Source organism: Falco cherrug, chromosome 9, assembly GCF_023634085.1.
Source record: "Falco cherrug isolate bFalChe1 chromosome 9, bFalChe1.pri, whole genome shotgun sequence".
In the NCBI taxonomy this organism is placed as follows: Eukaryota; Metazoa; Chordata; class Aves; order Falconiformes; family Falconidae; genus Falco; species Falco cherrug.
This window is the reverse complement of record NC_073705.1, coordinates 30,285,362-30,307,763: the sequence shown is the minus strand read 5'-3', so window position 1 is coordinate 30,307,763 and position 22,402 is coordinate 30,285,362. Positions and strand designations below refer to the sequence as shown.

Here is a 22,402-nt window from a genome sequence, read left to right as displayed (position 1 = left end):
TTTAGCACTTAGTACATTTGTAGTAATCTACAGGTCTGCTGTTCCTGTTTTGTTTGCCCCCCTCCAGCATCATGCTTGTTTAGAGCAGATGGCATCACGTAAAAGAACAAGATGGCTTCATTTTACTGAGAAACTGAGAGAAATCCCCTGACACTTGGTAACTTGGTCTTCATCTACCTCCGTGTTTCTTATTTCTATAAATTTGCTTTGCAGACTTCATGGATTTTCATTTTAGCTATGTTAAACCTTTTAATACAGCCATAACAGCTCAGTCAGCATTAGCAAGATGTGCTCGCATTATTGTGGGTTATATCTAGCTTTTAGGCTACAAGTGTGTTTACGTGAAAAATTTGCCAACAGAACCATCCTGGCATAATCATCCTCATGTAACACCCCTGTGGATGTCTCCCTGGGATTAACAGTGTACTTTTTTGCTTTAGTTCATGTCACTTTATATTTAATAGCTCTACAGTAGCAGTATCCAGACAGGTTTAGAAGTTGTTTCAACAAAAGTGTACTTCTTTCTCTGCTCTTTTGGGAAATTAAAGTTCCTTTAATTTATCTTTTAATAATTATTTCTAGCCATCTTTCATTTCTGCAGTCAGGACTCCAATTAGTTCTGCTTTGATTCATCAGGAATAGCAGCTCGAGATGTATCTCCTTGGAAATTTATCTCATTTTGGCACCAGCATCACCCACTGGCCCAAGTAGCATGTTACTATTTGGGTCCTTTCCAGGTTCCTTCTGTTTGGAATAGAAATTCATGCTAAAGCCAGCTATATTTAATGCAATCCTGTATTTACGTAGAAGACTGATGAAGTTCTCCATTCCTAAACCCAGTGAGAAAAACCAACTTAAAACTTCAGGGTCTCCCTGGCCTGTTCCCAGGGAGCCCTTTCTCCCTGCTACTTGTTCTCACAAGATTTCCTTGTTTTCAGTGGAACTGTATGTATTCACCTTTCCAAACCAACAGAGCCTCAAGAGTTGCTCCTTTTTTAGAAAAACTTCCTTACAACATTGATTTTTAACCTTGTTCATGCTTTCTCATGAGAATCAATAATATTGAGCTAGTTTTAGTCTTTGCTGCAGGAAGAAGTATTTTCCCAGAAACCTTCAGAAATTTCTTCCAAGCTAAGAGTACAGTGGTTCCCCTCATCAGCAAGATAGTTAAATCAGTGCAAGTGCATTATCCTTGGGAACTCCTGGTTTAGATTGAGATTGCATCTGCTTTGAACTTATTGTCAATGTCTTTTTGTTTTCTTGATGTTAAGGAAAGATAGAGTTATGAGCTTAGTCTGGTCGGTGAAGTCCAGACATGTATAACCTGTTGTCCTTACTGCTGTTATTTCTATTACATGATTGCTAGATTTTAAGGATTTCTTTTTATTCTTAAAAAAAGATACTGCCTAGGGTAACTGTACAGCCATTATAAATTGATGTTGTAAGAATAAATTTTCTTATAAATTAAGACTTCTAATAATAAAAAAGATCCCTGAGAAGGAAATTAAACCCCGAAATGAACATAAATTCTTTACTGTTTTCCTCATTGTATTAGAGCAATATGCAAGGTGTCATAAAAATGTGAGACAAGCAAAATCAAGCGGGCTTAGGCTTTCCCTTCCTGCAGACACAATGTTACTTCCTGATTAATTTTCAGCTTTGTTTTTATCTCTTGTGCCTGCAATTTTTAATGTAACACAGTCGCAGAACCACTGTGGGCTCAGTTGTTGATAAAATGACTTGTACACATAGCTACTGTGGATGTACAGCAGGAACAAAAGGGATACTTTTCTTTTTTCCTTCTCTGATCTCTTTCAGTCATTTTAGGTTCATGGGAAACAATATCTACAGAAGGAAATGTTACCTGCAAATTGACTAACGTTCCCACCAGTTATTTCAGGTCATTTGCATTCTGTAAAAACAGTCTAAATTTTAAAAGCCAACTACTCCTGCAAAGCTTGTTTTCCTGAGCTTCATTTTCTTCCACTGTGCCAGAAAGGCAGAGTACCCGTCTTATAAATATGGCTTTGTCTAAATCTGTATCTTTGGGAAATTCTCACTGATTGTTCCACTTTAGTTCCTTGTTAGTAGAAAAGCATGAAGTATAACTTCCTCAAATGCTTTTGAAAGCAATAGCTGGCTCATGCTTTCCAACTGCTGTGTGTCTTGAGTGACTTTCAGACAAACATAAACAAAACTGTCTCTGTCTAGTCTGGTAGCTTTGCATTGCTGGAGCTGCATCTATCAGTATGTAATGACAAATTTGGTCCACTCGTACATATGCATATATGTATAAGTAATTTTAATAAGAAAAATATGTATTGTAAGAAGAGAACCTGCTGTCTTATCTGCTTGAGATATTTTGCTGACTTCTTGCAGGACTTGCTCACTGAAGCTTATAATTACTTCATTAAATAATCTTTATGTAGCTTACAATATGTATTTGTGTGCTGACGATTTTTCTGTCTTTTCTGTTTGTAAGACCAGTCTTGTACAGAAGATAAAAAATGATAAAATGAACTTGGCATTTTAGTATCAGTTTCCCATGTTCACCTACCTCTTCAAGGATAAAACAGAGTAGGAAATCAGGAATTTATAGCCCTGTATTGGAAACAGCTAATATGAAAGCAGAAGGACTACACTGTGACATTATAGGGACTCTAGAAGATTTCTGAAATGGTTAGCAGCTGGTGTTTAACAATTGGAGAGTGATTATAGTTTCTGGCTAGATTTTTAAAAATGACTAATGATTTTAGACATCAGTGTTGTGAAGTTCCAACTTGCACGTGCTGTAAAAGCTCCTGATTTTTCAGGAAGGAAAGAGTACAAAAGACCCAAAATGAAGATTCTTCAAATCATAAATTGTCTCTAAAGACCATTTCCTAAAACGATATCAGAGGGGTTGCATTATATAACCAGGATGTCTGAACAAAGCAGAAACAGGAGGAAGTTCAAAACTGGAAAGCCTGAGACTGTGTGGAGTTTTCCTATTTTTCAGCTCAGGGCTTTAAAGTCGATGTTGGAAACAATGATACAATGGCTTACAAATTTCCACAACTTCTCACATTCTTTTTCATGCTCCTTGAATTTGAAAGGTCCACAAAATTTGGAGGATATTTTGAATAATATTTAAAATTGTCAGTAAACTTTAAGAATGTAGAATTCTGCATCAAAAGCTATGCCTTTAATCCATATTTAATATGATTATGACTAATGTGACATTTAGAATTTGATTGGGTTGTTGTGTGCCAGAGCTTAAAGACTGGAAAGCAGACAAGCACTTCTCATCACTTGCAGCTACAGCATAAAACAAACTAATTTATGTTCAGCTCATTTCTGGCAGCAGCATTTGGAACATGAATAGAAATGTTCTTCTATCACAGAAAAAATTAAGGGGTCACTCCTGCAATGAATATTCTTGCACTGGCTAGGATTTCATACTACAGGATCACATTGCTAGATCATCGCATTAGATAATTTTATTAAATTGCTTTTGAGATTTTTGAAAATATCTTAGCAGTAAAATAATTGTAAATGATTAGATACAAGTGCAGTTTATAAGCTAATGTTCATGGGTATCTGGTGTTAATGATGGTTAACTTTGTATCCTGGTCTAATATTTTGAGTGTTTTCTTTACTAATATTAATATATTTTGAAATTAATAAGTTGTTAGCTAAAATCACTTGTGTTATGTGTCAGATAACGATGCATAACTTCACTGTGCCCTAGATTTCAGAAATTGTATCTACATTCAGTAACCTACCTTCATATTTATCTCTGGGGTTTTTTTGAAGAATAAGGAGAAATATGCAAATTTTGCTTTTACTTACTGTATGGATGCTTTATGCTTTGTTGAAGATATATGAATATGTAATGGCCCTGTAACTTACTACTTAATTGAAGATGATTGATAAGCAGCAGATGTGCTAAGCTGTGAAATATCTCCCTTTTAGACCTGGTCTCTTTAAGGTCACTCTTTGATTCTAGCTCCTTTGTATGTTTAACATTTGCCTCCTTTCTATGCTATGTTCTTACCATTTTCCTCTTTTTGAAATGGCTGTAAGTACATGTGATTCTGCTTTTAGAAATCATTTCATATTTGGTTAGAAACAGCAAGAAACAGAACCGAACCCCTCCATACTTGATGGCCAATGATGTTCAGGGTGACCTAGGAAGCTTTGCTAATTGTCCCTTTGCAGGCAGCCCCCCTGCATCACTCCAAGAATTGCTAAGGGGCAAAGACTGCACTTCTGCTCTTAGTTACATTTTCAGCCTTCTGTTTTAATGCTTTGCACCCATCTCCCCTGAGGAGAAACTTTTTTCAGTTTTCACCTGCCCTGAGAAAGTTTCATTTTAAACAGCTTTAACTTGACAGGGTTTCGAAGTCTGTAAAGCATTTGCTATAGGGATAGGCGCCGAGGATCACTTGTCTTTGCCACAAAAGAGTTCAAGCTCTTAAGGTGTCTGGTTCCTACCACTACCCAGGCTTTTTGTCGAGAAAGTGAGCCCAGAGCCTGTAGAAATACCTGGAAATGAAGGTCCTTCTGCAAAAAATACCTTTCATATCTGAGCTGGCTCATCTACTTCTGATGGGGAACCTCTAGAGCTGAGAAGGATGGAAATGAGGAAAGCCTGCAGGACTGCAAATCAATGAGAAATCTCAGCAGGAGAAATTTCCTTTCATGAACAATAGGACCTAATTGAGGAGAAAAGGGAAGGGGAGGACCCTGGTTAAAAGCCACACAGAAGCAAAGCACTAGGTGTAGAAGGCACCTAAGGCAAGGATGTGTAAAGGGAGGGGGTCAGAGAGGGGTTTAAATGCTGCAGAATGTATTGGGAAGGGAGAGTGGGTCTGTGTAAGAGGACAGGTAAATGTGAATAGGAGAAAGGAATGTCAGAGGAATTAGAAATTGTGCAGAAAACCAATTATATTAACAGTTACCTGGCCTAATCATGCTTTGCAGCTGAAAATACATATGTTTGTAACATCACTTTTCTGTTGTGAACGGTTGCTGCTTTTTGCCATGGGGACCTTGTGTGCTTGCCAAAGGTGGGACAAAGAATGCCAGCATTGCTTCTTCTCACACCAAACACTTGGGTACCCCAAAGTGCTAGTATTGCAATGATTCTAAATAAGCTTTTTTTAATGGCTTTCTGAGACAAGTGGTATATTATTAAACCCTGGCTATGGAATTGTAGCATTTGGCTGTCAACAGGCAGCCTGACAGTGTGACTCAACAGTACCTGCAACTTGCACTGTATCTTTGGACCTCGCCCATATGCAAGCTTTCTATGCTAGCTTGATACTTGGGAAAAACACTGCAAGAGTTTTTGGCCTTTTCCCAGGGGAACTGGGTTACAAAAATGTACTCAGCAAGCTTCTAACTTCTGTTGGTTTAATTTTCTAATTTCTGTTGCTATGCAAGACCTAGAAAACATTATTTCTGCCCCTGCCTGAATCATCCAAATTTTATTTGTAAAACTAAGTTTACAGGGATAGATGTCAGAGGACCTGATGCTAATTAGCTGTTTCCTAACAGATATCCAAGCAGCCAAAACCAATTTTAATGTGTCCTTCCATCTATTCCCCTACTCCGTGCTGCTAAAATACCACTTGCAGTATTGGGAAGCACTCTTAGCTGAACCTGGGGACGTGACTTGGGCCTTGTGGGACTCTGCACATTTACGTAGCAACAGAGGAGCTTAAGATGTGTGTGTTCGATTGTTGTCACTAGAGAAAGCAGATGTGGTTCCTGGCCTTTCCTGTCTGCTGCTTTTGCATTGCAGGGATGGGAAGGAACTTCCAAGTGAGACGATAGTTGCTTTTTCTCAGTAGCATTGCTGACATAAATGGATGTCAAAGTACAACCTCGGTGAGTCGAACCTGGCAAGCTGTGGCAATGTTTTGCACTGGCAGGGAGGCCTGAATCTCCTGCAGGAAGACACAGGTTCTTTTCTCTAAATATTACTTAAAAATCCCCAATAGTGTATTGGTGAAGAAAACGGTTCTAGTTTTCTCCAAGCACCATATTCCAGCCATGGGATTCAAAACACGTTTTGAAATAGCAAGAAAGAGGACAAACACACAAAACCTGCTTAGAATCAATGTCTGACCATTTTGTGATGTTTGAGATTTCTTTTAGTAAGTTTCAATATACAAATCCAATAGTCTACTTTTTTTTTTGATTCCGAGTTCAAGTAAAAATTCACTGGGGTTTATGTCTTTTTTTTTAAATCTGTCAGTGGGAATTCAAAGCAGGATTAAAAAAAACTAATCAAACAACCAACTTACTCTTAGAGGGAACTGAAAATCAGAGTACAGTATAGCAAGTTCAGACATTAAAAAGCAAAAGAGAATATAATATGCTCTGTGCAATGCAGCTGTGGCTAAATGCCGATTTGCACATCGGGACTAGATTAGCATCATTCAGATGTGACCTGCATGTTGAATAACTATTCTAAGTATAGTGCTATTGCTAAAAAATAAAACTGCAGGGTACCCTTCAGATCTAATAAACCACCTTTTTGCACTTTTAGATTCTGTAGAAGTGTAAAAGAAGATCTGTTACTTCTAAATTTTTATAAAATGCATGTTGTTTCCTATAAAGGTCAGTTTGATACTCAGTATGTTTATAAAACAGAATGTAATACTGCTATAAAAGTGGTTGTATTTTAAAGACAAGAAATATTCAAAGAAATGACCATATAAATGTTTATTACTCTATTTCTATTCTGAAACCAGTCAAAATTGATTTAAGGTGCTGTGGCCAATTTATCACAGATTATGTAGCTACAGGGCCTGCATGCCTCGACTTAGAACATTTTAAACTTCAAAAAGACCTTAGTATTGTTAAATACATCTGATTCGCTTTCAAATTAAATGTAATTTGCATTTTACAGAAGGGATGTGTTGTGCAGGAGGGCCCCCTAAGAAGTTTTGTTTTAAGTGGTGAGCTTTTGGATTATTCCTTTCCGTGCATTTTCCCAGTTTTTGACAACTTTGGAAAAATTAGAGATGAGTGTCCTTGCTGAAACCACACAGAAAAGAGGCACATCTGGCGTGTTGGTTTTTATATCCTGTGATAAACGTGTATCGTGCTGGTTGCACACGTTGCTTTCCAGGAAACATATCTTCCAGTAAGACCCACCAGTGGGCCAGTGTGCCACCTGCCCCACAGGGTTGTTGCCTCTCTGAATTTTGGCTTCTCTCACTAATACAAAGGCCTGCACTGCATATGCTTAAGGTGTCGGTGCCATGGCAGAGTTTTGGGGCAGGCTGGAGGAGTTTATGATGAGAAGGGCTTGTCTGAGAACTGTGAAGCACTGCTGGTAGGCATTGAGTTGGCTCCACTCAGGCTGTCCTCTGAGCCCTCACAGGTGCCTTACTGCAGCAAGACCATGGATGGAATGCAGTTTTTCAGACCATGCAAAAGTAAAACAGAAAATTGTGCCACTCTGAATGTGTGGTGGGGGAAAGTTGGCATGGAACACACCACATGAGAGTTGCTTCCTTCTTTATGTGCCAGGCTAGAAGTAATTTTCTGTCCAGTGATACTTAACATATCTCATAGCAAAACCAGATCTCTGTCTAAATATCAGTCTAAAATTGGGTCGACATGTAGAAAAGCTGCATGTATATCATGAGATTTATACATGTGGATAGCATCTCTGTGCATGTGTGTGTAGTGGCAAACTTGTGTTTGCTTTCTAAAAATTATTAATGTGAAGGTAAACCTGCCACTCCTTCTTAGTCGATGGCATCAGGCTTGCTCAAGTGTTTTCTGTTTTATGGGTTTTGTGTTTGGTTTGGTTATTTTTTGTTGTTGTTTTTTGTTTGGGTTTTGAGGGGTTTTTTTGTTCACTGCTGTCTAGTGATAGATGACCACCTTTTCCCTAGTGATTTTTAGCTCAATATCCAAAAGTGATATTGAACTTCTGTTAAGACTTTGCAGGGTGTAGTGAGGTAAAAACACATGCCCCTTATAACTGAACGATGAACTGAGGTGCAAAGCCTAAGGTTCTTGCCAAACTTAATAAACAGACACAATAAGAAAATCAGAATTTTGGATTTCCAGACACCTTTATGCAAACTGGTAGACCTGGTCAGGGAATTGTGCTTTAAGTTGCGTAGACAGAAACTGAGGTTTTTCTGAAGTGGAAATGTGTACCTTGGCCATCTGGTTATTCCATCATATATTGTTAAGGTGGAGCTTCTGAGGGTATGCTTTCTAAATCAGACACCTTGTAATGGAGCAGGAACTTTTCATTCCTGGAACATTATAAATTTATTGTATACTAGGCTAGGAGCTTGGAATAAAAAAAATGGGCAATTGATTTAATTACAAGTTAATACACTTGTAATATTACTTGTATGTAGGAGAATAGCATCTTGTAGTTACTCAAATATTGCTATTAATGATAGTAAAATATAGATTCCTGAATCTTTTTTTTTTAGTACTGTCATAATTAATTCTGTTTCAAGCATACAGATCTATCACATTGACAATGCTACTGAACAATTCAATTAAAGAACACATGAAAGCTGTAGGAAGATTGCTACCGGTGTGGGAAAGAGACCTGTCATTTTGTCTACAAGGCCATCAAAAATTGATGTTGCTTATTGTATCACATGTATACTGCCATGTTTTCTGCAGTGCAAAATAATCTTTAAAGATGTGTTAAAGATAATACATAGTTTGGAGAACATACTAGGAAATACTTTCATTTTTAAGCATACTGCTTTTGTATCACAGACCATCACCGAAGATCATGCATTGTTCCCGTTGGGTTTTTTCACTTGTGCTTTTATTAGGTTACCACTAATGTCTGAAAATATTTCTCAGATCCTTTTCCACTACTGCTGTACAGCTTTACTCGCAGCAGGCACAAGAAGACAACACATTCACTTCTAGGTGTAACTTCACTCCCTCTCATCCAGCAATGGGCATTACAGCCCCTTTAGGGGTTCAGTTTATAATGCATGAATGGGACAGGGATCGATCTTTATCTGACTGATTTGTTAGCCCTACTATGCTAGCATGAACTGTTAGTAAAACCCAATTTTATTTTACAGCTGTGCAGTTTAAAACAAAGTGAACCTGTGTGCACCTGAGTAGCTGTGGTCTAATGAATAGTTTTGCAGGACTGAAGCCCTTGTTAACATAAACAGCAGCAACTCCCGATGCATCCAGAAAACAGTTCTGTTGAGCAATGAAGTATCAAGCAACCATAATTTCTCTGCAGTACAAAAATATAACAGTGATTTTACCTTTAAAATAGATCTTAAAGGTCTTTTACTTCAACAGCTACACAAATGGAATTAGTGGCAGAGGAATCGCACCAGCTCAAGGAGTTGTTCTATTCCTCTCTTCTAATTAGTTGCAATCAATCAACTGCACTCATGCAAACAATTCTACAGAGGTCAACAAAGGAAGTTATTGGATTTTTTTCTGACATCATTCCTAGTATTTGTGAACTTTTATTGTAAAATTCATGTAGATTTCTGTACTAGTAAATGTTTTTAATCATGCAAATTTTATGAAAAAAATTTTGCATAAACAATGGCTTTAAAATATATTTTCTTAAAAAATCTCCACCCCCTCTCTAAGTTCTGTTTCAGGAGACGTTCCCTGCCAAGCTGTGTGCTAATGGCTGATTCTGTATATCTGCACTCCCTCTGGAGAGGGAGAAGAGCTCTCTGGGATTTCTGTTGTGTAGGGGAGTTCCTCAGGTCAGAGATGTAAATCAACCCGCTAAAATGTGAAATCGTAGCAACTGATGAATTGTGGGTGAAGAAGGAAAATGTCAGATTATTTCCTGGCACTGTAAGGAATACAATCCTCATGCTTGAATGATAGCTGTTTTGAAATGTATGCTTACCAAGAAACGAGATCCATTCATGCCCAGTTTTTCAACCACCACAGCAGATTCAGGCATTCCAAACTGAGGTGAGCAAAGATAAAATTATTACAATAGTATGAAACTTGACATTTGTAAACAAACTGATTAATGTTTCTATGCTCAAATACTTGGGGTTGTGGAAATCTTTATACTATTTGGTATGGCTACGTAGAAAAAGAATATTCGACAGAATAACTGTAATGCTTCAAAAAAAAAAGTGACTTTCACATAAGAAAGAATACACAGTATTACGTCTTTCTTAGGAAGAAAGGTTACAGTGAATAAAGGCTGATAACATTGTGAATGGAGTAGGCAATATGAAATTATGAAGCAGCAACTGTAACAGAAATGGAACAAGGAGCCCGACAGAAATACACTGTGGGACTTCAGTTGTGATGGGATAAGAGGAGACCATAATTAGAAATAGGGTAAAAGGTAGCTTGTGATAAAAGCCCGTGAGTAGCTGTGCCTTTGCTTCAGGAAATGGTTATATCACTGACTGCTGGAAAGTAAAGGCTATCTAATAGAAAGCTTTGTTGTTACGTGCCAGTTTACAAACTTCTGGCTGCTGCTTGGCTTCAGCACCAAATGTTTGGGCTAAGTGTGCCTTGCAGTTCCCGTGGTAGATGGGCATTGCTGGACAGAATTTGGGTTTGGAAACAGGATTCCTTTTCTGTAATGTAGTTGTGGTGGTGTTTTTTAAGAAAGTTGGTGTCGATTATAAATTAAAATGAAACAGGAATGTCGAGATACTACATCTTTATGACAGAAACTAAATAGCAATTTGGAAAAAGGGTGGACACATTGGATTTCCTTTATCAAAAAGTAGAACGAGTGGAGCAGGGATGAAGATGTCCTAAAAATCTATATTACATGACTTAGCCTGGATTTTCAAAGAAATTACTTTGTTATTCATGGAAGTGGAGGGGTGGGTGGGTAGAAATCTTTTATTCAAGAATGTACCACTCCTGAAATGAGTTTTAGTATTTGTAATGCTTAGCTGTAAATCTTTGTAGCAGTAATGACCAACTCAAACACAGAAAAATATTAGTGAAAATAAATTAATCTTATAGAAATACTTGTGTTTTGTCTAATACAATTCTTTATTTCTAGAATATTTAAAACTGATCATGCTTAAACACATTTGAAGTGTATTTTATCTACCTTTTTGATATGAAAGTTTCAAATTCAGACAGTTTGATCTATAAGCCAATATGTTTGAATTTATAAATTGTTATTTTATACTGTGATTGGGGGAGTGCTGCTTGTTTGTTTGCAATAGGGAATAGATCACAATTCAAAGGAGAGGGTTGCTGTAGGTGTTGGACCAGTGGTTGTGGGATGTGTTAATTTGCCATCAGTTGCACTGATGTTGGTGGAGATGCAAAGAATCAAGGTAATGCACGCTTTCTGCTCATCTTGTGCCTATCTGTTTCTAGTTATTGGCTCTGTCTCCAGTTTTTGGCTCTGACTGGCTGCTTTTGTGCTTTATGTTATGCTATTAATCAAGCATGTAACTTTGTGTGAGGGAAAATTTGATCTTTTTACATGGTTAGCTTGTCAGACAAGCAGGTGTCTCACTACTGGTGTTTGGTGATGACCACAGAGCCTTTCATTTTCTAAAAATACATTAACTCCATAACATTAAGATCAGTAATGAGTAGAGGGACTAGACTACAAGGCAAATGGAGACCAAGCAGATAAACTCTACATGCAGAGTGGAATATCTCAGTCTTGTTGCAATTATAGCATAGATGCAAGATAACAGGGAAGTTACATGCATGTGGCTAAGAGGTTTCAATTATTATCTTCACTTATTTATGAGGAAAAAAGCAAAATCAATAAGGTTAATTAATTTTTAGTAGTGAAGTTATTGATTATATATAAATGCCTTTCATGAAGCTGGAAACACTTTGCAGAATGGCTAGCTGTAACTTTTGTACTTGGAAAACACAAAAATCTGTTATGGAAACATAATGAAGATTGTTACGGAAATGCTAAAATTGCACTGTAGATGTGCCTTATACGTATGTATTATGGCACCAACCTCAGTATACCTCTTCTAGAAGACCCAGCCTCAGTCACAACACACTGATGTGACTTTCCTGAACTGCTGTTCTATTGTGTTCTGTTCAGTGCTCACTGCTTCTCTGCTATCTTGTATACCTGTACTGCACAGTATTCAAACCTTCCCTGAACCCAGAATGTGTTTTTTTTTCTGAGCTGTTCTACAGCATTTTTTATTGTCTGAGTGCTTCAGAAACTTTAACTGTTTTTCCTAAGACCACCGTGTGAAATGAAAAGGGGAGTTGAGGTACATGAGAAGTAAAACTCATGCAGTATCCAGTGGTTTTGGATGCCTAACTACAGCTATATAGAATCTGAGAGATAGGCATGTATCTTTGCATAATCAATATTTTGGCATTTTTACTCTCTGAGCAGAGCTGTTACTGTGGCTACAACTCTCACCTCTCACCACTTCTGCAAATCAGAGCATGGAATTTCAAATCAAGCAGTCAGGAAATGTCATGTTTTGTCTGGGTGACTTGCATGGCTACAGGTAAAAATGCTGAGCTGGGGCAATGGCAAAATCTGATATTTCGAGGCAGAATTAAATTAACATTACCATGAACTCATTCTTTTTCAGCAAGCCCTGGCCTTGGGCACCTTACAATTTCTGTAATGGCTCAGAGTAGTGCACACACATACTGGTTTCCTTGCATTGAAGAAGGCAGGTTTTTGTGAATGCAAAGGTAGCACACAAAGAAGCAATTACAGACTACTATGATGTGTGTGTAAAAGAGGGCAAATTCAGGTTATAGAGGTATTCCCAGTTCTGGCATGTTTGAGTGCTCATTTTTGCAACCTTAATGGCATTATTTTAGGGTTCATGCACTTGTATGGCCAGTCTCAGGGATGGGAGATCTGGCAGAGCCCTGGGTGCGTTGGCTGTCTGTGGAAATGGTGGTAGTGTCTGTCCAGGTGCGGAGGCTCTGGAGCTCTGGTAGTGGGAGCTGAATGGTTCTGTACACAGTGGCCGCAGGCAAATGGCTGCTGCTTCCCAGCACTAGTCCTTGATACACAGCATGGTCAAGCACTTAATGTTGGTTGTACCATAGTAATTAGATCACTGAGCTGCTTTAATTGGTGATGTGAGTGTGAACATAGGCAGTAACTAACACAGACGTGGAAGACTCACTCTTAACAAGTATGAAGCCAGTAGTTATGGTGTCTGTTGAAATTTCCCTTGAAGCCTCTGAGCTATTGAACAATTGCTGTTAAACTTTCTGTCTTGTATTCTGCTGTAGAATTGCAGGGTACTTTAAAATCATTATATCTTCTATTAATTAGTCTGATTTCCTTTAAGCTGAAAGGCTTTCAGCTAATTAATCCTCTGAGTTGCTGTTCACAGTTTAGCTGGTATGTTATCATTATGGTATGAATTAATTCCATGGAACAGGTTAGGTTTCTCAACATGGGGACAAAGGTCCTATTGTGATACAGCTGCATTGTAAAACTGTCTGTGGTTTGTTTGTTTTTTGGTTTTTTTTGTTTGTGTTTTTTAAATTGTACACAAATGAGCATATGTATTTATGCACAAGGCAGGATGGAAACATAGTAATATGAAACGAGCATTTTGAACTTGGGCCTAATATTCATGTGGCTACAAATGGACCCTTTGTAGAAACACTTTATAATGTTGTATTATTTTACTTGAAAAACACTGTATGCTCCTTCAAATGAAAAGGATGAGAAAATATAACGACGATTAATTCCACTGTTGGTGTAAAGCAGGTACTGGTAAAGATTGGTGCTTTTACAGTAAGAAGTACGACGAACACAAGACAGAAAAATCCTGTATATAAAATTTTATAGATAAACTTGCATTAAAAAAAAAAAAACAAAACACAACCAACAGAAGGAATGTAAAATGAGACTATATATCCAAATGCAGTGAATAGACCTTTTTGTGTAACTTAGTTACAGGTAGAAGTCTAAAACCTGTCATAGTATTCGGTAAGTTACAGGGAAAAATCTGGTATCAAGAAAAGGATATATCATGTGGAATGTATTTTATATGTCGGAGGAGATTGTTCAAGCAGTGAAAGGATGACTGAAGAGAAGCTTGGAATATTTTGTGCAATTTGGATTATTTTGCATATACTAGAAAGGTCATTGCAGAACTAGGAAATGTGCAAGCAGACAGAGCAGCAAACATTAAAAAAAATAAAAAAGCTCAAGTACTTTAAACTTAAGCAACATGTAACAACTACTGTGGGTATATATACATTGAGAAGAAAAAATGAACAGTAGATTCTTATTGACAAGCTGTAAATTTTAAAGCAATATTCAAATTTAAAATCTATATCCACTTTCAGTAAAATGGTTATTTCCTCCCAGCAGGAAATAAATTGGGGCATGAAATACCTTTTCTATTATAAGAAATATCCCTGTGAGCAAGCATTATATGATTTGCCATATAGAAGATCTTAGCTAGCAGCTTCTACCATGAATTACATTTCTATAAAAAAGGAGAGCACTAAGAAACATAATATTAACAAGTTCTTGGGGATGACAATTGCTGACTAATCTATTTTCAGTACTTTTGAATGTCTGCGCTAGATTTAGGATAAGATACCTGCTTTTCAAATATAAATCCAGTAAGAATTTCTGCTAGCTGAATATAGACTAGACTATCTGAAATGTTACATGTACATTCAGTACCTGTCTTAGGAGATCTGCAACTTGAAAAGCAGTCCAGTTCTCAAATTCCTCTTGAGATGGTAGTTTTGTGGCCATGTTGCTCTCCTTGAGAAAGGCTTGATCTATATGAGTAACACTGAACTGTTGCTTCACTGTTTTTTACCGAGCTGCTGTAGAAATCCTAGGAGGAAGTCCCTTTTGCAACTTTTTTTTTCCTGTTTGCTCACTTAAAGGGAACGTCTATAAGGGGTGATTTAGGAAGTACCAATGTTCTTCTATGAGTGACCCTTTCCAGTATAAAGAAACTGTAAGTTATTATATCACCTTATGCAAATATCAATCATTGCTGAAATGAGTTAAACAAATTCTGCTGCAAATCAGTGTATGGAATATTTCTGTCATCAGCATCTTAGAGGTTTAAATATGGAAGCTATTTTTTATATTTATTACAAAATCAATTAGTGATAGCTCTCGTCTGCCTTGAACAACTGGATCCAGCTGCTTGGATCTGCCCTCAAACTGCATTTGACTTGCTTGTGGGTTTTGACATATTGTGCCGTGGTGTTTAGACACACAAAACTAGATCTCAGTTGCAGAACTTGTACTTCCATATTGTCACATCATATAATCTCATTCTTTGTCAAGCCTGGGCATCATACTTATGGGCTTAAATAAATCACTCAGTTATTCTAAGGTGTTATATAATCTAAAGTTTGGGATTTTTTTCTTAAGACACGCTCCCCACCCCCTTATTACTGCTAAAGAACAAATTGTTGATAAATTCATTCTAGTGCTGTGTTATCTTTTCCAAAGTTAGGGCTAAAATAAAGAGCTTGTACTGAGTCAGACCATAAGCTCCTCCAGTCCAGCATCTCCTTTTCTGACTGGTCAGAAGTGAGCTACCTAGGAAACTGTATAGAAACAGGGCAAGCATGTAAGACTTCCATAGTATTCTCCCAGTCTCCAACCATTTGGAACTCAGTGACTTGTTGGTCTGGATGTGGTTTTTACATATGTTGCATGTATGTATATCACATAAGTTACACCAGTCATTCCCAAATTTCAAGCCATGACTATGACTGTTATCATTTAAGGAGGGACATGCTCAATGGACTGGGCAGGCACGGCCAGGAATTTCTCCTGGGCTGCATAAGGAGGAAGGCAAATGTCTTTAGTGGAGACTGGGGCTCAGGTGGAGTTACGAGGGAGCAGAGCCAACGAGGCTCAAGGTGGGCACTTCTGCCCCTTCCCACTCCTGTCCCTGTCCAGCCATGTCTTCTGAGCTGCATCCCCACCCAACTCACAGCCCTTCTCTGCCTCTGCACCATTAACACAGAATACACTTCCAGTTTGAGAAGGGCAGCATATGTTAATTCTTGATTGGAGAAGGGAGCAGGGTGCATATTCTAAAATGGAGCAAAGGGGAAATGCTTGAGAGCCACTGCTTTATAGAATGGGCAATGAAATTGCAAAGATGCAGCTGCAGCTGCTGAAACAAACTCAGATTATTTTGCTCAGCAGTTCTGAGTCACCACAACAGGTCAAAATACGAGAGCTTCCATAAAAGGCCGGAGACTAAGGAATGTGATATTCTGCTTTCCAATTACTCTTCCTGTTTTATTTCCCAGCGCAAAATGGATTTGGGGCACATGTTCAAAGATTAAAATGGATTTCAGCTAAGTTGTCTCATCTGCTCTCCTTCTTCAAATTTTCCTGCATGTATTTTTGCTGTTAGTGACTGACATGTCAGTTGTTGCCAGTGAATACTCTTAACTCTTTCCTGTCTTGTGGCTTTGCAGAACATTGAATCTGGAAAAACTCAGCTCCTGGAATTTCAGCAGTGCAGAACTGAGATAAAAGTCCTTCCAACTTAAACTTGGCCTTCTCAGAATAATCTCCAGGTGCCTGGCTGGCACTCTATAAGAAAAATTGTGTTGAATTTCATAGTGTTGGCTGTGTGTTGTTCCAAGGGGGGCAACATCTCCCTGATTGAGAGGAGGGTGTGATACTGTCTTCCAGCTTGTGCAGGACCAGGAGAGAGAGAGAGGTGCATGTATTCCTTAAGAAATTTTGCTTGCCTAGGTTGGATGCAGGAATGACTGTGTCTGTAGTAGGATCTTCATGTATGCTGGAGGTGGGAAGCAGCTGGGTGGGAGATATGTGTCAGTTAAAGGTTTAATGGTTGCTTCAGGAAAACAACAAAATAACAGATGGCATCAGGTGTGAAATGTGACTAAAGTGAAGCATGGAGATGCTGTTAATTTCAGCAGTTCAGGCTGAGTTTGGTTACTGAGTAGGTGTAAACAGTTCTAGTTCAGAACATCTCAAAGGCAGATTAAAATAGTGTGTTAAGAATTCTGCACTTCAGTGCATGCTGCCAGCAGTGCCTGCCCCTCTTCCAACGATTGCCCATTAGTCCACTAGCATTTTCAGAAATACCGTCATGCAAGGGGCTGCTCCTTGCTGCCCTCCGCTTTAGGTTCCTACGCTGCCTGGCAGTCTGCAGTGTGAGCTGAAGCTCTGCCCTGCCAGCCCACCCACCTTGTTGTGCCAGGCCACCCTCTTCCTCCTGGCTTTGCTCTGATTGCTCCCCCCAGCACTAACTTCTGGCTATTTCTTTTATCATTGCCTGTGTTGACATTGCCTTAATTTGTATTCTGGGCTCTCAGGAGAGTACTTTCAAGAGGCCAATGTTTCTGCAGTTCACCTTTCTTCACTGAGACAGATCTTTTTGGGAAGGGCATATTCAGTTTTGTGTTCCCAAAGTGACTGCAGCAGAGGTGGTTGAACCACAGGGACTCTACCTTGCAAGAAAGATGTTGCCATTTGAGTTGTAGTCTAATTAAAAATGATGACAACAACAACAACAAAAAATAAAGAACAGGGACGTGGAGAGGCTCCTTTGGGATCCTGCAGCTAGACTCTTGATGCTGTTAATTGATGTTGGGTTGATAAATGCTGTAGTTTTCTTTCCTCGAGTGTGCGCAACAAAAATGGAGAATATTATCATGCACTTCAACTTGCTTTCCACTACCCTCAAGGGGATTGTTTCAAGAATTGCTGGCTAGGAGGACCCCAGATTTGGTTACTGATTCTATTTAGTATCCTAGTTACTCTATGCAGTGTATCACCTTTCATGGCAATCCAAGTAAATATGTTCACTTGAACACATGTTGGCTGTGTGTGGGGATCCTTGAGCAGAATAGTGAGGCTTCCAGAGTCCACCAGATAAAGACAGGCCACAGATGCTGTTTCTTTCCAAAAGTCCAGGTGCCTCCACTTAACTCTCAAGCAGATTGTAGAAACTTGAATGAGAACCAGCACTAGCCTTGGGAGGTCATGGTCAGTCACTACTGAATATTTGCTGGAGCCTCTTGATCTGACATGGACACTGGCAGACTCTAAATATGTTTTTGGGTACATGTGCAGAGTGTAATCTGTTATTTTAAACTTGTATCTGACTGGAGACATTAACAATTTTCACCTGTACTCTTTGCAATTTCACTCCTCAAAAGCATAAATCTGATTCTGTATATTAATTAATTTCATTTTGCTGGAGCCCTTAGCAAAAATGACATCTAGTACTTGAGAACTACCAAATTTCAAAGGAATCTTAGTTAATGTGTACATTTTGTACAAGAGGTAATTTGACCTCTAAACAGAAATTTATTCTCATAACTTGTACATAAAGCAGTTAACACGTTTTACGATATATATTTGAATGATTTTTTTTTTTCAGTCTGGAATGTGCAAGCCACATAAAATCACATTTTTACAGGCTACAGCTCCTTGGAGTTTCATAAAGTTTGTTCTCAATTTGTGATTTCATAGAAATAGTTAATAAGCAGTATAAAATCTGGTTCCTAGATCATGCCACTGGCATTTCTTACTAAATACAATTAGATATTTTCAGGAACATAAGCAATAAATGTATTAAACCTATCTCAAAACTTTCAAAGTCAAGTTGTGCTTTGCAAAAACTTGTAGGAGCTGCAAGCAACATTTTACTGGATGTAACACTGGAATAGTACTCTCAGGAAAATAGAAGAGCAAAATAGTTCAATGTCATATTACTGTATATAACATGTGAACCATTGTCACTTGGGTTTTTTTCTCCCATTTTATGCAAAAGTAATGAAAGTAACATGACTTACCATATACTCATTTTTCTTTGTCGAGGCACACATGTTAGAGTTGATTCCAAGTAAGTTAAAGGAGCAGTTTCTCATTTCTGCTCTTCCTCCTTAAACGGTCCCATATGTATTTTGTTTTTGTTAATGTGATTGACAGGCTTGCCATTCATGGTGGGTGGGAGAAAAACATTCTTAAAGTAAAAAGCCAGAATCATCTCATAGTCTGAAAAAGTCTACAGAGAATGTCAGAAAAGGAAGGCTTGCTTACAGCTATCTGTCTAGAAGTTTGATAAAATTTTGTTAATAAGTTTTGTCTTTTTTCCCATTTAACAGGAAATAAAGTTAAAGACAGAGTTAACAGAAATCATAGGATCTGGAAGGGACCTCGGGAGATCTAGGCAGGGCTTCAGCAGAGAGGCAGGATCACAAACAACTAGAGTATATTGGCTCAGTCTTGGAAATCAGTTTGGTAACCTGTTTTTCTAATTGAGTTCTTGAGGAAACATCAAGGTTCACAATGTCCTTGGGAGGCACAGCTGAAGGAAGAACTCTAATAAATTCTGTGCTATACTGCTAGAGGGTGAAAAAGAAAGTGCCTGTTCTTAAGAATAATTGCTGTCTAAGCACCAGATGGGATGGGTCTGGACATCCTCTCTTTCCTGAAGAAGCAAACCCGGTTTCATTAGCATTTGTTCATAAGTTGTGATTTAGGAAACTCTTGTTTAGTCTTTTCATTCTCGGCATACTTTCAGCTTGACTCCATCTTAATTGAAAAATAGTGCGGCCAAACTGGTCCCAGTATACTATTTTTTATCTTCATTAACTGGTTCTGTCTCGACGATATACCAATGCACTTTAGAAGTTTGCTTGTTATTCAACATCTGTGTTATTGACAAAATACTGAATACAATTAAGGCCAGAACAAATTTCTATGGGACCCTACCTGAAATACCCATTGAGTTTGCAAGTGATTTGCAGTTGTCTTCCCAACGTGAGTCAGATGAGCACTTACAATATACAGTACTTTGATCAGATTTCTCTGGTTTGTATGTGGTGATTTTTATATGGGACCCCATCAAAAGCCTTAGTGATATGTACTTTGTGCCCTTATTTGTGCTATTAGGTAGCTGTCATATTGAGAAAGGAAATGAGATGGGTTTGCCACAGTTCGTTCCTGACAAGTCAGTTTTTACTGCAGTATTACAGAAACAATTTAGAAGTATATTGAGGTTCAACATTTGCTTTAGTATATTTGTAAAAATTGAAGTTGGGCTAACTGTTCTGTAGTTTGCTGTCTTCCTTCCTCCCTCGTCTTAAAGGACAGATATTTGCTGCTCTTTGCATACTGTCATTTTACTGATCTACGTTATATGCTGAATTCATAGCACTCAAGAGTTCAAGGATAGTTCTTGGCTAGGTCTTTACATAATCTGTATTGAGAATTTCATTATGCCTTTCTTATTTAAATTTCTAATCCACCTGTGGTGGCTGCTATCAAAATTAAGCATCTGGTTGCAATCTTTTCTGTGAAGGCTAATTCAGTTTTCTTTTGCATTTGTTATTTTTCTTTCCCCCACCCCGCTAAGGTGTGGATCTGTAATTTCCTCCTGGTTTTCTCTTACCAGTGTTTCAGGAGCCACAGTGACTTGAGTGGACTTTGGATGAACCTGTGAGTGAGATAAGTGCCACAGGCTTTTCCACCAGTGCCACAGATAAGTACTAAGGGAAAGAGTTTCTCACAAAAATGTTTCTGCAAAACATGATTGTGTACTTAAAATGGTTTAGCTTAATTGCATTCTGGCATATGTCTTTATCTAGTTATCCAATTAAAGCATGTGCTTTAGTTATTAAATTGATCTTTGGTTTTCAACAAGTGTTTTTTGGAAGTTCTTGTTGAAATGCTAGAAGTCATGCAACAAGAAGGTATTCAAAATAATTTATTTTTATACAGCAATGCTGTATTGCTTAAAACTGATGTCTGTTCTTGCAATAATAAAACTGTAATGCCAAATTCATAAATTTTGTAATGGTGTGACCTATCTCAGAGCTTGATTGTAACTCAGAATGTGGTGGGCTCACCTAAATTTTCCTGGTTTTGCAGGAGAAATGGGAATTAAGAGGTGTAACTGTTCCTGCATGGCAACATGTACCGTTGTTGTTTGAGTTGTAGTTGCACTTTTTTTCCCCTCCTATTATGCCAGCCAAGTATAAGAGGCATGAAAATGGGGTTCAAGAGTCTTGGGTTCCCTGAAGACTGAAGTAGATTATTTTTCATGATTTGGGTAAGTCAGGGGGTTTTTCAGAGGCCAAAGGGAACTCCACCTGCCTAAATGCTTTATGGATCTTTGCAAATATATCAATGATTACCTAAATGTTATGAAAGCTTTCATGTTATAAAATGAGCATGTGAGTTTTGTAGATGTCTGTTCTTCTGGTTGGGGGTGTGCTTGTGCAGTAAACAGTATCTTTCCAGTCCTACTAGCTGTGTGTAGTATTCGTTATTTTTGTGCAACTTGTTTTGTGTTGTAATACAGAGGAATAATGTGTAAAACTTCTTTGAGCAGTTATCTCACATTTCAACCTAAAATTTGTTGGAAGATTCTGGCATGTAGATTACGGTACTGAAAAATAATTAACTGTTCATGGTAAAAAAACAAAAAACATCTATTTGCACTACTTATTGAAGTCTTTCTCTGCATAGCCCTAAACAGTAGTTCTAAAATGCACTTCCTTCTTGTGATCACAAAAGACCCAGACCTGAGGAAGCCTCAAATGGAAGAGAGCAAAAACCACAAAAAGCCAAATCCTAGACCCAAAACACCTTGCAAAGAATGATTAGAACAATTGCTATACCAAGAAGATTGTGGTTGTACACTGATTTGAAACCTGTTACCTTTCTATTGCTTCCACTATACCCAGTTTACTGTGCTCACTTTCTTTATTTCACTTGTTCTTCAACTCATTCCTGGGGCATGTTATTTCAGCTGAATTTTAATTATTGGCAAATGCTAGGTTGCTTGTTTGGTCGCAAAGGCTAGATACATGGCACAAAAAACATTGTCTTCAGGACAGTTGCTTTTTTGTTATCACTCAGCCTTCTAAAATCCTTTTATGTGGCTTTTGATTGTTAGTTTGACCTTCTCTTTGAATCTAGGAATGGATTCAGCCATTATTCTAGAGAGATTTTCCCACATTATTCCATGCATTAAAAATGTACTTATTCTCATAGGTATTTGTTTGTAACCTGAATTTTGCACCTGGTTTTCTTTATCTTTTAAAAAATTAATGATTTTAACTATTACAATAAAATATAAAAGTAGTAAAACCCAATCTGCTACAAAAGTGGCATTGTTCATTAGAAATTCTCTTTGATTTCTTTTGAAGGCTGGAATTGTTGCTGTAGTGCTTGATCGTGATATTCTTTGCAAGTAGTCAGTATTCTTTGCAGTTTAACTGAACCACTTTTTTGATTTTTATTCTTTTGAACACCTTGGCAGAATTTGCTGTCTATTCCTCTAGACTCATATGCTGGCTGGTGTAGTTTGCACTTACATTGTATATAATTTCTTTATAGAACGTGTCCTTCTTTGAAACTCATCTGTGTTGACTATTCTGATAAAATATAGCAAAATGTGTATGAACAGATTTCTGTCTGGCAACATTT

The 22,402-nt window shown here is 37.9% G+C and overlaps 2 protein-coding genes across 5 annotated transcripts in view; one reads left to right on the top strand and one right to left on the bottom strand.

The window, feature by feature from the left end:
• BLNK (B cell linker) overlaps nucleotides 1–14,761 on the bottom strand; it is a 100,349-nt gene extending 85,588 nt beyond the window's left edge. For 3 of the 4 annotated variants that reach the window (XM_055721285.1, XM_055721286.1, XM_055721288.1), the window contains exons 1-2: nucleotides 14,627–14,761; nucleotides 9,881–9,943 (exon numbers count right to left, since the gene is read on the bottom strand). In XM_055721285.1, coding sequence (XP_055577260.1) covers nucleotides 9,881–9,943; nucleotides 14,627–14,701 — 138 coding nt within the window. In that variant the 5' untranslated portion in view covers nucleotides 14,702–14,761. Of the gene's footprint in view, nucleotides 1–9,880; nucleotides 9,944–14,626 lie in introns of those variants that run through there. The other variant, XM_055721290.1, reaches the window with a different exon arrangement.
• The window catches only part of DNTT (DNA nucleotidylexotransferase), a 158,286-nt gene that overhangs the window by 20,110 nt on the left and 115,774 nt on the right, over nucleotides 1–22,402 (top strand). The window lies entirely within an intron of this gene.